The 16,992-nt window shown below is 38.2% G+C and overlaps 1 protein-coding gene across 1 annotated transcript; it reads right to left on the reverse strand.

Moving 5' to 3' along the window:
• Positions 1–622: 622 nt before the first annotated feature.
• Positions 623–8,745, reverse strand: LOC112719971 (pentatricopeptide repeat-containing protein At2g30100, chloroplastic). Its single transcript, XM_025770734.3, has 3 exons — positions 7,892–8,745; positions 7,361–7,769; positions 623–1,636 (listed from the first exon to the last, which is right to left on the reverse strand). The coding sequence occupies exons 1-3, from the start codon at positions 8,251–8,253 to the stop codon at positions 863–865; spliced, it is 1,545 nt and encodes a 514-aa protein (XP_025626519.1). The 5' UTR covers positions 8,254–8,745; the 3' UTR covers positions 623–862.
• Between the last annotated feature and the right edge of the window lie 8,247 nt (positions 8,746–16,992).

Raw genomic sequence — 16,992 nt, forward strand, 5'->3', positions numbered from 1 at the left:
GGAACCCTAGATTTTAATTCCAAATCTTAATTTTTTTTAATTCTCTCTTTACCAAAAATAAAAAAAGAATTAAAAATCTAGCATCCCTGGCTTGTCCACTATACAAATTCAACAAAGCCCATTGGGGCTTGGGCCACAATTGAAAACTCAAAAACACACACACATACACACACTCAAATACACATGCAAGACCAAAAACCATATAACACATGGAACTATGGACACAAGTACACCATAGCAACCCCGAAAGTCTAAGAAACAAGGTATATCATTGTATGTCCAAAACAAAAAAAAAGATATATCATTGAAGAAAAAGAACAATTAAACAGGATAAATTTAAACTCTCTCCACAGGTTCAGTACAATTACACTAACCAACCAGTAACTACCCATAAATTTTAATATAATAAAATACAACAAACTAGTTGTGTGCAAAACACATGCTTGGTAATGACATTTCTGTTGCAATTTAAGTAATAAAAATAATCTTATTTCATATTTCAAAAATAAACAAAAGGACGTGAATATGATATGATTACAATGAACCCTAGCACGCAGAAGTTCAGTATAATTTTACCACCCTATTGAAAATTCTTATCTCTTAACATCATGTACCAAAAACATTAATAATACGAATTATCATTGAATCATCTATTGATTCACAAGAAATTGAAAGAGAATACTTAATATGCACAAACATAAATACATACATACTCATTACAACATTGCTATGCTGCTATATTGGTCCATTTGGCATTATAGGACTATACAAAATTATACAATGCTTTGTTGTATACACAAACAATTCTGCCTCCAAAACAAAAGGGGTTGGAGATTTATAACTGAATGAGCTCATTCTCTCTTTAGAGCATTTTCACAACCCAAAGCTTATATTTTCTTATATACAAATATACAAGGCATGGTCCTATAAGATTTGCATCGGAGAGGGACTTACATAGGTTTAGGTAGGTATCTAGATTCCCATTTTGGTGTATCCTTTTCCTTAGACCTTGAAGCACAGCTACCCTGTCTAAATATTCCGGAAATACTCCCAATTCAAGCATTTTCATGACTGTCTCAGCCGCCTCATTGAAATGGCCGCCTTTAATGTAGCCTCTTAACAACCACGACAGTGTTTTCTTCTTCTGAGGAGAACTTGCGACCTCCAACCGGGTCAGAAGCCTCCCTGTTGCTGTTGCCTCCTTCTGTGAGGCGCAAATGGCGAGAACAATGTCGTAGAGATCTCCGTCGGCCTCCTTGCCTACGAGCTTCATCTCCCATAGTTGCCTCTCTGCCTCGATTCCACGGCCGGCACAAATATACATGGCAAGGAGTCTCTCATGGATCACTCCCTGGAGTGATGAGCTGCCATCTTGAATCACCCAATTGGACAGGCGCACCCCATCAGCTAGAAGATCTGATTGATACTTCTCTGCAAGTTCAACATCTTCTAGGTCCAACTCAGATGCCAAACCAGCACGGACATAACTTTTCAGCTTTCGTAAAGCTTTGGCAAATTCATTCAGCTCCTTAACCACAGCAGTCATTGCAACAAGGTAACTGTACACTTCTGGCTTCAGGCCAGATTCCCTAAAATGAATCACTAATCTAACGGCACCTTTATAGTCACCTTCGACCTAGAAAAGAAAACATAGATTTGTAACTTATTCTTCTAATATACACTTTGAGAGATAGTTATGATATGAAAATGCCAAAAGTATCTGGAAAGAGTGAAAAACATTAAACAATGCTGATATACATTTTGGTTGCTGAAGTCTATAATGAAATCTGATGCATATCAAGCCACATATGTCACGGCTAAATATTAGGAATTATTAGAAAACAAATTCCTTTCAGTTTTTAGTTGATTTGGTGTATCCCGTTTTATTAGCTGTAAATATCTTGCATTACCATAATTAGGAAATCAGGTAGCTAATCGTTAGGTAGAGTACTGTATATATAATTGATATGCTATTCAATAAAACACAAGGCAATTTGGCATGGTATCAGAGCTAGGTTGGCTCTGATAATCATCACACAAAAGAAACCTCCGCCGCTGAAATGGCTGGAGTAGGTGTGACTCCTCCAAAAAGAGAGGATTCAAAAAAGGACGAAGATGGATCCAACAAAGGACCATCGCCTTATGATCTGAGCGTTAGCGACAATCCTGGAAACGTAATCACACAAGTGCAATTACGAGGAGAGAACTACGAAGAATGGGCTCGAGCTGTGAAGGTGTCGCTACGTGCTAGGAGAAAATGGGGGTTTCTAGATGGAACTCACAAGAAGCCACAAGAAGGGGCATCTGAAATGGAGGATTGGTGGACGGTTCAATCCATGCTTGTCTCATGGGTGATGAATACGATTGAGCCACGGCTGCGCTCCACCATCTCATACGCTGAAGATGCAAAGGATCTCTGGGAAGAAATCAAGGAGCGATTTTCCATCGTGAATGGTCCTAGAATTCAACAATTGAAAGCTGAACTTGCCGAGTGCAAACAACAAGGACTGGCTATGGTGGAATACTATGGAAAACTGAAGACTCTTTGGGATGAGTTGGCAAACCATGAACCAGTGCTTAGATGCTCTTGCGGAGGCTGCAAGTGTGACATTGGGTCACGATTAGATAAGAGAAGGGAAGAAGAAAAGGTGCATCAATTTCTAATGGGGTTAGAAGACGTAAGCTATGGCACAGTGCGATCTAATATTCTCGCAACGGATCCTCTACCTTCTCTCAACAGGGTGTATGCAACTTTGGTACAGGAAGAGAGAATGAAGATGATCAGCAGAACCAAGGAAGACAAAGGAAGCTTAATGGGACTGGCAGTACACACTGGGTACAAGCACAAAAGCCGAAATGAAATAAAGCCACTCGTATGTTCTCACTGCGGAAGAACAGGACACGAGATCAAGGGGTGCTTTCAACTGATTGGGTATCCGGAATGGTGGGGAGATCGATCTCGAGACGAAAAGGGAAGCAACACCAAGACCTCGCATAAGCAGGGAGGACGCTTGCGAGGGGGGGCTGTCATACGTGCCAACACAGCACAAGCCACAACAGAAAAATCAAGTAACCATGAAGAAGAAATAGGAGGAAGCGCAGTGACTGGACTTAGCCAAAAACAATGGCAGACGCTGTTAGAGATGCTAAATGGCAACAACGGAAGTAGAACTGAAAGCATGACTGGTAAGGAAGGATATGTTGTGTGGATTATAGATAGTGGAGCCTCTAACCATATGACAGGGAATTCAAGAGATCTAAGGGGTCTAGAGCGTATTGAAGGATGCACGGTGGGGCTACCAAACGGAGAAGAAGTTCTTGCTAATACAAAGGGAACGGTGACTCTTGATGGAGGACTTAAATTGACCAATGTTCTATATGTGCCAAAACTAAGATGCAATTTGATTTCAGTATCACAATTAACAAAGGATGCAAATTGTACTGTACTATTTACTCATGAGCTTTGTGCTATGCAGGACCTCATTTCGAGGATGCTGATTGGAGCGGGTGAACAAAGAGATGGGCTCTACATGTACCGTGGTGTTCGCAAATTCACAGCATGTCAAACCCAAGAGAAGAGTAGTATTGATCTTTGGCACAAGCGAATGGGACATCCTTCCTATAAAGTGGTACAAATGTTGCCGAATTTGAATGGTGGTTGTAAATCTGAAGAGAATAATAAATTATGTGAAGTTTGTGAAAAATCTAAACAAACACGAGATAAATTTCCATCAAGTGATTTTCATGCAACACATCCTTTTGATTTAATACATTGTGATTTATGGGGACCTTATCGTACCCCCTCTTCTTGCGGAGCATCTTATTTTTTAACAATTGTTGATGATTATTCAAGAGCAGTTTGGATCTATTTGTTGTGTGAAAAGCGGGAAGTGTCAAGTGTGATGATTAATTTCTTTGCTCTTATTGAAAGACAGTTTAATAAACAAGTCAAAGAAGTACGCAGTGATAATGGGACCGAGTTCATCTGTATGCGTCCATATTTTTTGCAGCATGGAATTGTTCATCAAACATCTTGCGCTGGGACACCCCAACAAAATGGAAGGGTGGAGAGAAAACATAGACATATCCTTAATGTAGCTCGTGCACTGAGATTTCAAGGATCTTTGCCCATTCGATTCTGGGGAGAATGTGTTTTATCTGCGGGACACTTGATCAACCTAACACCATCATCTGTTCTTAACGGGAAAACTCCTTTTGAAATGATACATGGAAAACCACCTGACTATAATCATCTTAGAGTTTTTGGCTCATTGTGTTATGCGCACAATCAACAAACCAAGGGTGATAAATTTGCCAGCCGAACTCGTACATGCACATTTGTGGGATACCCATTTGGAAAGAAAGGATGGAAACTTTATGATATGGAAAGAAATATTTTCTTTATATCTCGTGATGTCAAATTTGTAGAAACCGAGTTCCCGTTTGCGTGTTTGGCCCAAGAAAATTTGGTTTCCACTTCTTTAGTGCATGAGGAGAAATTTTTGGAGCCCGTTAATAATAAGTCCACACTTGATCACGAGGAGGTCCTTCCTCAGACTAATTCCAATGACGAGTCCATCGTTGTTGTTGGGGGAGGTGAATCTCCACATACAGACCCAACAAGGACAGCTTCACCCCTCATCGAAACCAGCAGCCCCTCACCAACTGTCTCAGATGATGTGCCTCTTTCTACCGACACCACCACGCTCTCTGAACTTCCTCTGGGTCGTGGACACCGAGTAAAGCAACCTTCGATCAAGCTGCGTGATTTTGTCACCAACACCATCATCGTAAACCCGTCCATCTCTTCACCCTCTCCATCACATTCCTCAGGTCCACTCTATCCCTTATCTCAATATATGTCATGCGATAAATTTTCTGTGCAACACCGTACTTTCCTCGCAGCAATAAGCGAAGAACGTGAACCCACAAATTTTCATGAGGCAATAGGTGATGCTCGATGGAGAGAAGCCATGAGCGTTGAAATTAAAGCTCTTCAGGACAATGGTACTTGGCACCTTACACATCTACCACCGCAGAAGAAGGCTTTGGGGTGCAAATGGATTTATCGCATCAAATATCGTTCGGACGGGCAAGTTGAAAGGTTTAAGGCACGCCTCGTCATTCTTGGTAATCATCAAATTGAAGGGCTGGATTATAATGAAACCTTCGCCCCGGTCGCAAAAATGGTAACTATTCGCACTATTTTAGCTGTGGCCGCTGCTAAGGATTGGGAACTCCATCAAATGGATGTTCACAATGCCTTCCTCCATGGGGATCTTGAGGAGGATGTTTATATGAAATTGCCACCGGGGTTTCATGTCCCTACTCCTGGCATGGTGTGCAAACTTCAAAAATCCCTCTACGGACTCCGCCAAGCTCCGCGCTGCTGGTTCTCTAAACTTTCTGTTGCCCTCCTTCAATACGGGTTTCAGCAGTGTGCCTCCGATCACTCATTGTTTGTCTCTCGTCATCACAATATTCAACTTGTGGTGCTCGTTTATGTTGATGACCTTATCGTGGCTGGTAATAATTCTCTTGCTATTCGCCAGTTCAAGGACTACTTAAATCAATGCTTCCACATGAAAGACTTGGGGAAACTAAAATACTTTCTAGGGGTGGAAGTGGCTCGCTCTCCTACTGGCATTTTTCTTAACCAACGCAAATACGCGTTAGATATTATCATGGAGACTGGCATGCTTGGCTCTCGGCCTGTGTCTACACCTATTGAAGAAAATCATCGTCTTGCATTGGCTGAAGGACCTTTGCTCTCTGATGCAGCCCAGTATCGTCGTTTGGTTGGTCGTCTCATTTATTTGTGCTTCACTCGCCCGGAACTCTCATACAGTGTTCACATTCTTTCTCAGTTCATGCACCAGCCTCATGAAGAACACTGGCAGGCTGCCTTACGAGTTGTTCGCTATCTAAAAGGCCGGCCTGGGCAAGGTGTTTTATTGCGCCGGGAAAACGATTTTACCTTGCATGCTTGGTGTGATTCTGATTGGGCGGGTTGCCCTCTTACTCGTCGGTCTCTCACTGGCTGGGTTATTCTCCTTGGCAACTCACCAATTTCATGGAAAACAAAGAAACAACATACAGTGTCACGGTCCTCTGCAGAAGCCGAGTACCGCTCCATGGCTAATACCACTTGTGAACTCAAATGGTTAAAGGAACTACTCTTGAGTCTCGGGATCTCCCACACACAACCCATACCTCTCTCATGCGATAGCCAGGCAGCACTTCATATTGCTAAGAACCCTGTTTTTCATGAGCGTACTAAGCATATTGAGGTTGATTGTCATCTTGTTCGTGATGCTGTCATCCAGGGCCTCATCCTTCCCTCCTATGTCCCAACAAAATCTCAGGTTGCCGATATCTTGACTAAAGCTCTGAGCTCCCATTCATTCGCATCAATGTTGGACAAGTTGGGCATTAGTAACTTACATGCCCCAACTTGAGGGGGGGTAATGAAATCTGATGCATATCAAGCCACATATGTCACGGCTAAATATTAGGAATTATTAGAAAACAAATTCCTTTCAGTTTTTAGTTGATTTGGTGTATCCCGTTTTATTAGCTGTAAATATCTTGCATTACCATAATTAGGAAATCAGGTAGCTAATCGTTAGGTAGAGTACTGTATATATAATTGATATGCTATTCAATAAAACACAAGGCAATTTGGCCGTGACATATGTGGCTTGATATGCATCAGATTTCATTAGTCTAAAATGTTGTTCCTCATAAAAGAAATCCCCCTAACCTTCCCTGATCGTATTTACTAAAATAGGGGCATGAAGTGTCACAGGAAAACAGCATAGATCGAAAATTCAGACCCTATTCTCACAATTATGAAGAAGGAACTTACCAGGAATTTAACATCAAGGTAAAAATACAAATTGACTAAATATAATGGAAAAAACAAGTGAACAACCAAAATCAAGCTATTGCAATTTCCAAACAAACAATTTGGATAATAAAGCTCCAATTCGATGTTCGGATCAGAGATGAGGAGGGTAACGAAAGGTAATGCATTCTTCCTACTTGAAATAATAACAACACTACCCAAGAGTAAAAGATAGAACAAGAAAAAGTGTAATCAATTTGACTCAAAGTAAAGCAACATAAGAAAACCAATAAAATCCTTGCAATGTAAAACGGAAAGAATTCCAACTAAGGAGACACCTTAACTATCTAAAGCATGGGAACCAAACATGAATCATAGTAAAACCAGACATCAATTGCTGATGCTTACTTATCGGTTAAGATTTTCGCAATACTAGATTCAAACAGAAGATTAACTCTCCAAAGATGTAAAACTAGACATGAATCATAGTGAACAATGTCAAGGAATGCTTACCATCATCTTCCAAGCAAGATAACCAGTTGGACCTCCTTTATGTCCTTCAAGATCGTCAGCCTCGGCATAAGGGATGCCACGCCTCAAGACCTCCTCGACGAAAGCTACCGCGCCTTCCTTCTCCCCCATCTCCCAATACAATGAAATTACCTTCTCAATCATGCTGAAACCAGGCCTCAACCCAACACAATCCATGTCCACAAGCAGGTCAACCACATCACTAGCACCATGTTGCTCCTGTATCAGCTTCTTCACCCAACCGCACATGATGGCAACCATGAGCTCCATGGTTTCTTTGTCCACCCTATTCTCCTTCCTCAGCCAATCAAACACTTCCAAGGCACACCAAGAGTCCCTCCCATCCTGTGAGAAGTAAACCAACACAAGCTGCAATTCTCTTGCTGATAACCTATGTTGCACAAATAGGAATACAGGTATTGAGTACAACACAATAAGTAAAATTTGATGCAGATACACATATAATACGCATACATGAACAAAAATGAAGTATTGTATATCATAGATGATAACCTGTCATTCATCTCTTCAAGAACATCAGAGGGTTCCCTTGTCATCCTCTCAAGCTCTTCAATTGCCTCAAAGAACCCTTCACTCATCTCATCTTCCTCATCGTCACTGGTCACAAACTGGTCAAGCTCCACAGATTTGATTGGCCTAAACCCTCTTACTGAGGAGGGTTTTGCAGCAACAAGGGTTGCAAAACTTCGGGGCTTGAAGCTTCTCAGTGAAATTTCATCAAACAGTTTAAGGGCATAGCCAAAGTGAGGTGATGAAGGAAACAACAAAGGGTGTCTTTTCTGTGGTGAAGAAGAAAACACCAAACTCAATTTGAACAACGGAGAAAAAGCAACCCCATTTATACAATTCGCCATTTTTCCCTTTGTTCCAGTGTTTATCTCTCTCTCTACTCCACTTTCTCTCTTCCTTTACTTGAAAAAATTCAATTCAGCGGCAAATAGAAGGCTCCATGAACAATAAGCAGAGGGGAACGATAGGGAAGGGTGAAAGGATTGAAACTTTGCTTCTGGGGTTCTGTAAATTAAAGTTAAAATTCAGCACCAAGAAACCCCAACGATAAAGAAAGAGAAGTATATATATATATATTTTTTTTCTGTTTAGGTAGAGAAAAAGAAATGACAGGTTTTATTTCCCACAATTTCTCAGCAGAAAAACAAGATACTGTTCAGATTTAATCCATCCAAACTATAAAGGTAAGAAAATGACTTCCGAGACATATAAAATTAGAGACAATAATAATTCACACACGAAAAATTAAGCACAAGTTTTATTATAATTTTTTATTTTTATTTAAAAAAAAACATTTGGGGTTGGCCACTCGGTGCGTGTTAATCTTGCCTCCAAAACAAGACAAGGATTAACTGATTATGACTAAGACAATGTAACTTACAAATGAAATTTGGAAATTAAAAAAGGTATTATTTATTAAAGAATGTTAGAGAAATATTAAAATTTATTATTTTTAATTATAATTAATTATTAGTGTTTAAAAATATGTGATAAAATATGTTGTTAAATTATTATACTAAAAAAATTAATTTAATAATTAAAAATAATAAATTTTAATAATTTGCTAATATTTATTTAATTTATTTATATTTATTTTATATGAGGTTAGTACTTAGGATTAGAGATCCTATTTAAGGTGTGAGAGAGTACGTGTAACAACCGCTACTACACAATCCTCACCGTTCAATAACAATGCTAGATAACGATGGACCATTCAATAACTTAACCCTTTATATATGACTCAAATGAGAGAGAATAAAGGGGCCATATTTCACTTTTCTTTTGTTCCAGTGTTGTGCATGTGTGATTATTTAAGTGTTGTGCATGTGTGATTATTTAAAAAGGAATTGAGAGTAGGTAATCTATCTATGACTCATTTTTTTTTGTTATTGGAGGCATGTATGTGATATGCTGCTTTATGGGGTATAATGGTACTAGATCAATTTGTGGGGGCAGTCTTTTCTGATTTGTGTTATAGATAAGTCGGACTATGCAAGCTATGTTTAAAAGAAAATATCATGGGTAAATTAGATGGTTCAATTTGCAGGAGAAAAATTTTGAAATTTGGAAGAAGTAAATCGGACTGTCCGTGTTGTATGAAAATTTTTTTTTAAATAAAACAAAAAGCACTATTATTCTATAGCAAATCGGACCGTCCGTGTAAAGCACGCTGCTTCTCTATATCGCTGTCCTACATCATTACCTTCTCCATAATAAAATTAAAAAGCGTCTATCTATCTATCTATTGGATTTTTTTTATAAATAAATAATTTAAATATTTTATTTATCAATATATATAATTTAGAGCGTATTTACGAATTTTTATTTTATTATATATTTTGTTTCATAATTAATTCGTTTACACTGTAACGAAATATAAGTATCTGTAGAAAAATATAATTTTTTAAAATAATAAAACGGTATTAAAAATATGGAAAAGTATAGGTAGACAAGGAAAATACTAAACATTGTGAACAATGAATATGTCAGATGTTTAATTCAATAGGTATTCAGATGGTTATGTTCATTATTTTTAATTGGATGATTATTTCTTTTTGATTCGATTTACTCATGCACAGTTAACAATAACTGGATGTTCAATTCACTAGGTGTGCAGAGGGTTATCATAATGTTAAAGTTTATAAGATAATTTGGAGGTGGAGTGTTTTTTACTTTATGGAAAAGTATAGGTAGATAATGAGAATACTAAATAATGTGAACAAGGGATATGTCGGATGTTCAATTCAATAAGTATGCAGACGATTATGTTCATTATTTTTAATTGGATGATTATTTCTTTTGATTCAATTTACTATGGTTGGATGTTCAATTCACTAGGTGTGCATATGGTTATTCTAATGTTAAGGTTTAGGAGGTAATTTAGGGGGTGGAGTGCTTTTTTACTTTATTGGGTGAATTTTAAAGTCCATTGTTCACATTGTTTACAAAAGTTATTGTCTACCTAACAAAATCGTAAAAATATAATTTTGATCGATTTAAAAAATAAAATTCGATATATTTTTGTTACTGTTTAAATCTATCTAAATTAATTTATATCTCATCTATATTTTAAATTTTAAATTAATAACTTTCTCACGCTGTTACTCTACAAACGGGAACATTTCAATTAATATGGGAGATAGACGGTTTTAATGGGCGATTTTAACTTAAGTCACGTAATTTGAAACTGCCAATTTAAAAACGTAATTTAAAACTGTCCATTTAAATTGTAGCGATCAAGTCACGTAATTTAAAACTGCTATCACATTATTTTCTAGAAACCATCTCATTTAAATTAGTTGATTTGGGTCTGAATGTGAGGTCCAGATTATGGCAGCATCCGACTTGTTGGTGTCGAGGTGCCGCCTGTCCGAGTTTCTCGTGAGGAGGTGAGGGGTAGTACTTGCAAGAGACTCCGATGCTTAAGTTAGCAAGGGCTTTAGGCAGATTTTTTTGTAGATTAGAACGTGAGTATACTGGAGGGGTGTCACCATATTTATAGTAGAGAGTTGATATCTACCTTTGTTGGAGTAGTTCCATCTTTCATGATGGATAACCGTTCCTTTTATCTTGGGGAGTCCGTTAGGATCTATCTTTTAGGAAGATAGAGATAGCGAGAGAGATTTGGGGAGGCAGTTACTTATTCAGATAATTACAAGCCGGTCCTTTCGCTGCATCCGACCTCTTAAAAAAGTTGGGTATTAGAGATAATCCTTTGGGGTGGGCCTTTTGTCTTTATTGGGCCTGACTCTTATTTATTAGGTTAGGGTATATATGAACAGTGCTCCTGTTTGAGTCCTGATCATTTTATGGGTCGGGTTCAAGCAACTTGTGGCTTCTGGTTTTGACGTCGGGTACGTCCCCTTTTAGAGGTCAGGTTACCCAACATGTTTTCAAAAAATTTAAAAGTTGCCTACTTTAATGAAGAACAAATGTTGCGCAAACAGTTTTCTCCTTGGGATCCGCATACGTTTTAAGGAGGAATAAGGGAGTCGTTTGTCCTTTGTCTTTTATAAAAAGCCTTTCAACTCCTCTTCTTCTCTTTTTCATATCTCTGAGACAGTTCCATTTCTCTTTCCTTTCGTGAAAAATTTTCTCTTCCTTTTCTTGTTTTTGATTGCTTCTTGCTTCAAAGACTTCTCTATCCTGAATTTTTCTGAAGGTTTTGCCTTGCCGATGTGGAGAGGAATGTTTGAGTTTTACTACTGTTTAGGCGTGCCCCTCTTTTTTGCGTAATCTTCATTGAGGTTGGTTTCTTGGTTTCTTTTTATTTTCCTCTTGATGAACTTAAATTTTTGTTTTCCTGAGACCGTTCTAAGTGATGGTGTTGATGTTAGTACACCGTGTTTGTCAATTTCTTGGGTTTGCTTTCATTGTTATTGCATTGCCTTTGTTGAGAAGTCTGTTTTGGCTTTCTTTTGAGTCTGGTGTAGAACATTTTGAGTTTAAAAGAATCTCTTTTTGTGAGACTATAGCTGTTACTCTCTTGATACCTGTTTGTATCTGTATTGCCCCTAATGGGATCACTGCGATGTGACGATATTGCATGGGAGGGACACCTTTTGGTTGTTCTTTAAAGAAATGTGGAAAAAGTGGCTTTCTTTGATTTTGTTGGCTTTGTCCGATTTCTTTTGGACGAGGTCTGACTTCTTTTAGTGACGATATTTTTACTTTCCATATGTAGGTGTAGCCTTTATGTCACGCTCTGTCTTTACAAGTATGTCGACCAAAGTCCCTCCTAATCTCCAAGCTTGGGTAGATACTACTGTCCTTTCTTGTGTCCCTGTGACTGATAGGGAGTATTGTGAGGAATTCGGTAGGCACCAACGCATATGTGAGAACAGGGAAGATGAGAGAAACTATGAGTTAGTGGCGCCTGATCCGGAAGAGAGGGTGTGTTTTCCTCCCCTAGAGGACTTTGAGGGACCTTTCTTTTATGCTTATTATTGTTTCTTTACTAGGTTAGGTGTCCAATTTCCTTTTACTAATTTCGAAATTAATGTGCTGTGATCTTGCAATCTTGCCCTCACTCAGTTACACCCTAACTCTTGGACTTTTCTGAAAATATACCAACTCCTTTGTCGAGAGTTGGGTGTTGGACCTTCTCTGAATGTATTTTTCTATCTCTTCGTTTTAACCAAACCCTATAGCTCTTCGAAAAAGTCGGGATGGATATCCTTCCGAGCTGTCCAAGGTCGGAAGGTTTTCTCCATCTTTGATGATTTTTTTTTTCATGACTTTAAGAATCACTTTTTTAAGGCCCGGGTTGTTGAGAGAGTCCTGAGTGAAAATCAAGAGCCTCATTTCTCTTTGTATTGGCAAGATACTCTGGTTACCATTAGGCAGAAGGTACACGAGTTAGACGACATTGAGAGGAGTGTAGTAGACTTTTTTCAGGATGCTTGGGGCCGAGCTCCTTACTTGGATACAAAGAGAGTTTTAGGAGATCCTAGCCTTCTGAAATTCGAGCTGGGTAGCTCTCTCTTCCTTTTACTTTTTGAACTTTGGTCATTTTTATTGTTGTTATTAACTTAGTTCATTTCATTTTGCAGAGAGTATGGCCCGAAGTCTGTTGCTTTGAGGACACTTAGGAATACGAAGAAGAATGTTGTAGCTCGGAGCCTTCAGCAAAAAGAACACAGAACTTCCTCTGCCCGATCTTCACCAAAGAAGTCGGAATTGGGCCCTTCTGATTTGAGAAAAATTATTCCGACCTCTGTCTCCTGGGTTATACCCTATGATTCTTCTCCTCAATATCCTTCCTCGACTGAACCTCCTTCAAAGAAACAGAAGGTAGCCGAGGAGGATAGCATATACACAAAAAACTTTCATGCTTTGGCTTAGGGTGAAAAGAATATTCTTTCCCATCATCACCTGAGTATGGACGACCTCGCCCTCCAAAACCACCTCCAGACATTGACCCGTGGCGGGCTTCGCATGGTCGGTGTGTGCGCTTCTCTGGCTAGGGTGCTTAGGAGCACTCCTATCCAAGCCACGGCCAATGCTCTTGTGGCCGCCCGAGCTAATGTAGAGAGGTTAAGTGAAATTAAGAAGGAGCTGAAGGAGGAGAGGGAGACCTTAAGGGCCGACCTGGAGAGAGCCCGGAAAAGGACGAGTAAGTCGGAGGCTGCTGCTACTTAGCCGAAGAGAAGGCGAAGAGATTTGAGGAGAGCTATACTCGCGCCTATGGGGAGAAGCTTGAGTTGAAGGAGTAGCTGGACAAGATGAAAGAGAGATATGTCGAGCTGGAAGAGTCCGTGGCCGAAGGGTGGACGAGATGTTTGAGAATCTAGAGGCTCAGGTCAAGGTCCTTGCTCCCGACCTTGATCTTTCTCTTTTTAGTACTGATAATATTGTGGTTGACGGTAAGATCGTTCCAGCTCCTGATGAGGATGGGAGACCTCCTCTTAACCTAAAGACCTCGGTCCTATTGGTTGGTCAAACCTCGGCATCCGAGGTCCAGCATGAGGTTGTTATTGTGGAGGCCTCTTCTTTGGCTCCTGCTGCTATTTCGGCCGTGCCGATTTTCATGCATCCTGCAACCCCTTCGGTCGAGGGAAATGATGTTGCTATGGGCGAGGATCTTAATCCTCTTTTCGGCGAGATGTCTTGAGTTCTTTGGTTTCTATTTTTGATATTTGGAATGGCCCGACCTGTGGGTCTTTATGACGTTTAATTTTTGTAATAGATGGTAATTTTCTTGAACACTTTTACCTTTTATTTTAGTTGTTTCCACAATTTTTTCATGAAGCAATGTTCAAATTTGTTCTTTTTATATCACAGAGAACCTTTCTGTTTTTGAAACGAAGTTATGTTCTTGTAGTTGAATATAGTTTGCTTTGACTTTTAAGCCTTAGCAACATTTGTTAAGTTACGAGTTTCCTTTCATAGTTCCGACTTCGAGTAGTCAACCTTTATTAAGTTACTTTTACAGCTCGTTTTTTATCCGTCCTTCTTGAGATCGCTTTGTACGAGTTGTTTACATAACTTCTTACATTAACTTGTACCTCGTCGCTTCATCTTACCGACCATTTGAGGTCGGGCAATGATTTTCACAGTTTGTTGAGCTTAAATTAATGCGTTTTAAATAGGAAACTTTTTTTAAGAAAGAAATAGGAATTTTTTATTAATAGTTAGAAAATTCCTTTACAAATCTGCGTATCAGGGACTTGGGTACCCCTAGTCCTCGTGCTGGTGCCTCATTAAAAAACCCTTATAGTCGGAAAAAGGAGTACACCAATACATGAGGTTTGCTACTTAGCTGTAGTACTTCTTTAGGTTACAAGCATGCCAAGACCTCGAGAGCTCCCGCCCTTGGAAGTCGGACACTTTGTAGTAAGCTTTGGGGTTAAGTACAATTTTGGTCCCTAAGGTAGGGGCCGAAAATTTTTTTCGTCCCCAACCTATTTTTACTTTTGAAATCGTCCCTAAGGTTTAACTTAGTTTTAAAATCGTCCTTTTTACCAAAATTTTATTTTTTATTACCAAATTATTCCTAACTAAAAAAATATTAAATAAAAAAAAAGAAAAAAGAAAACGGGTTAAAGCGAATCATGCTTTGGGGGGATTCAGGGAAGAAGAGGGGGAAGGGAAGGGAAGGGGAAGGGAATCCGCCGTCGTCGCTGCTCCTCGCCGCCGCCACTGTTCCTCGTCTTTCGGTCCTCACCGCTGGATCTCGCCGCTGCTCCTCTTTCTCGCTCGACGTTGACGCCAACAGATCCGCGAGGGTGGACGTTGCGCACCGCTCACCGTTTCTGCTCCTCCTCCTCGCTTGGTCGCCGGTCGTCGCTGCTCCTCGCCGGCCGTTTCTACTCCTCGCCGTTTCTGTTAATTATATTGTTGAATTTGTTTGATTTGTGGATTTTTTGATTTTGTTAATTACATTGCTTCTGCTTCTAGTTGCTTCTGTTTCTGCTTCTAATTCCGTTGTTTCTGCTTCTGGTTGCTTTTTTTAATGTTTATTACATTGTTTTATTGTTGTTGTTGCTGATGTTTTGATGAAGAAGAAGAAAAAAGAAGAAGAGATGATGTTGGAATGGAGAAGAAGAAAAAGAAGAATAGAAAATGAGAATTTTGGAGAAGAAAGAGAAGTATATTTTGGTTCGAACAACGATTTTAAAATTAAATTAAATTTTAGGAACGAATTTGTAAATAAAAAAAGGGGTTGGGGACAAAAAAAATTTCATTCTCTACCTTAGGAACCAAAATCGTACTTAACCCTAACCTTTGCCTAGAACCTCAACTATTTTGTAAGGTCCCTTCTAATTAGCAGTCAACTTTTCTTCTCCTGATTTTTGTACTCCGATGTCATTTTGGATCAGAATGAAGTCGTTGGTGACGAAGCTTCTCTTAATCACCTTTAGGTTACAATTGGGTTCTGCTCTTCCACGTGTCATTCCCAGCTTCTACTTCTACTTATTCCCTTTCACCTCCCTTTGCTGAACTGCCGATCAAAGCTTCATTCATTTCTTCACCCCAAAAAAAAAAATTATTCATTCATTTAATGCATACAGTATATACATATATTAGTTAGTAGTATTAGTTAATATTCTTTGTCAACAAGCTATAACTCAATGGCATAATCTTTTCATCTTTATCTAGAGATCTCGAATTCGAGTCTCACTCTTAATTTTAGAAAAAAAACATCTTTTTTAAAAGTAAAAATATTTAAAAAATTAAAAAAAAACATTTTTTTTAAAAAAAATTACAATTTACATGTTTTTTTAAAAGATTTTTTCTTAAAAAATATTTTTCACATAATAAATGAACAAAAAAAATAATTTTATTTTATTTGACTCAAATATAATTGATAAATAAAAAAATCTTTTTATATGAAATATTCAAACATAAAATCACTTTTACTTTTATAAAAGATCATTTAAAAAAAATCTTTTCTAAAAGTGGCTTCCAAATAAACTCAATTTTTTTCTTAGTTTTAATATAGTACTAATAATAATAATAATATTAAAAATACTAAAAATAATATTTAATAATATTAATAATATAATATTTTTACCGATTACCATTTATTCATTTTTTTTATTTTTCAATTCTATCTCAATTAAGATTCATTTAAATCTCATACTCTGCCCTATCATAGGGTTTAGGGTTTTATGGCTTATTAATTGGTGTATATAAATTATATTATTTTTTCCATTACTACATACAATTTTTATTAATTAATGTATGTATATCTTAGTGATTATTATCAATTATTTATAATTTAGTGTTTAGGATTTATTAATCGGTATATATAAATTACATTATTTTTGTCTGTTACTACATACAATTTTTATTAACAATAAAGCTCTACATTCAAGCAAAATATTTAATTAAGTCTAACCAAATTGTTATAACAACTTTTTAAATGACGCGTCTCCTTTTCCTTTTTCGTTTCCTTCTCCTTCTCTGTTTCCTTCTCCTTCTCTTCCTCTTTCTTCTTCTTCCAAATTCGCGTACGCAGGTTCTTCTTCTTCCCTTCTTCCTCTTCTCCTCCTCCTCCTTCTTCTTCCAAATTCACACATAGGTCTTCTTCAATGTTACATCTTTTTCTTTTTCTTTTCCTTTTTCGTTATCGTCATCAC

Source organism: Arachis hypogaea, chromosome 11 (assembly GCF_003086295.3).
Source record: "Arachis hypogaea cultivar Tifrunner chromosome 11, arahy.Tifrunner.gnm2.J5K5, whole genome shotgun sequence".
In the NCBI taxonomy this organism is placed as follows: domain Eukaryota; kingdom Viridiplantae; phylum Streptophyta; class Magnoliopsida; order Fabales; family Fabaceae; genus Arachis; species Arachis hypogaea.

What these genes read in the sequence shown, in the direction of transcription:
- LOC112719971 (XM_025770734.3), bottom strand. Translation starts at nt 8,253, where the DNA reads ATGGCGAATTGTATAAATGGGGTTGCTTTTTCTCCGTTGTTCAAATTG. An exon ending in CTTGAAGAGATGAATGACAG is followed by an intron (nt 7,770 to 7,891) that starts GTTATCATCTAT and finishes TGTGCAACATAG; the next exon opens with GTTATCAGCAAGAGAATTGC. An exon ending in ATCTTGCTTGGAAGATGATG is followed by an intron (nt 1,637 to 7,360) that starts GTAAGCATTCCT and finishes TTTCTTTTCTAG; the next exon opens with GTCGAAGGTGACTATAAAGG.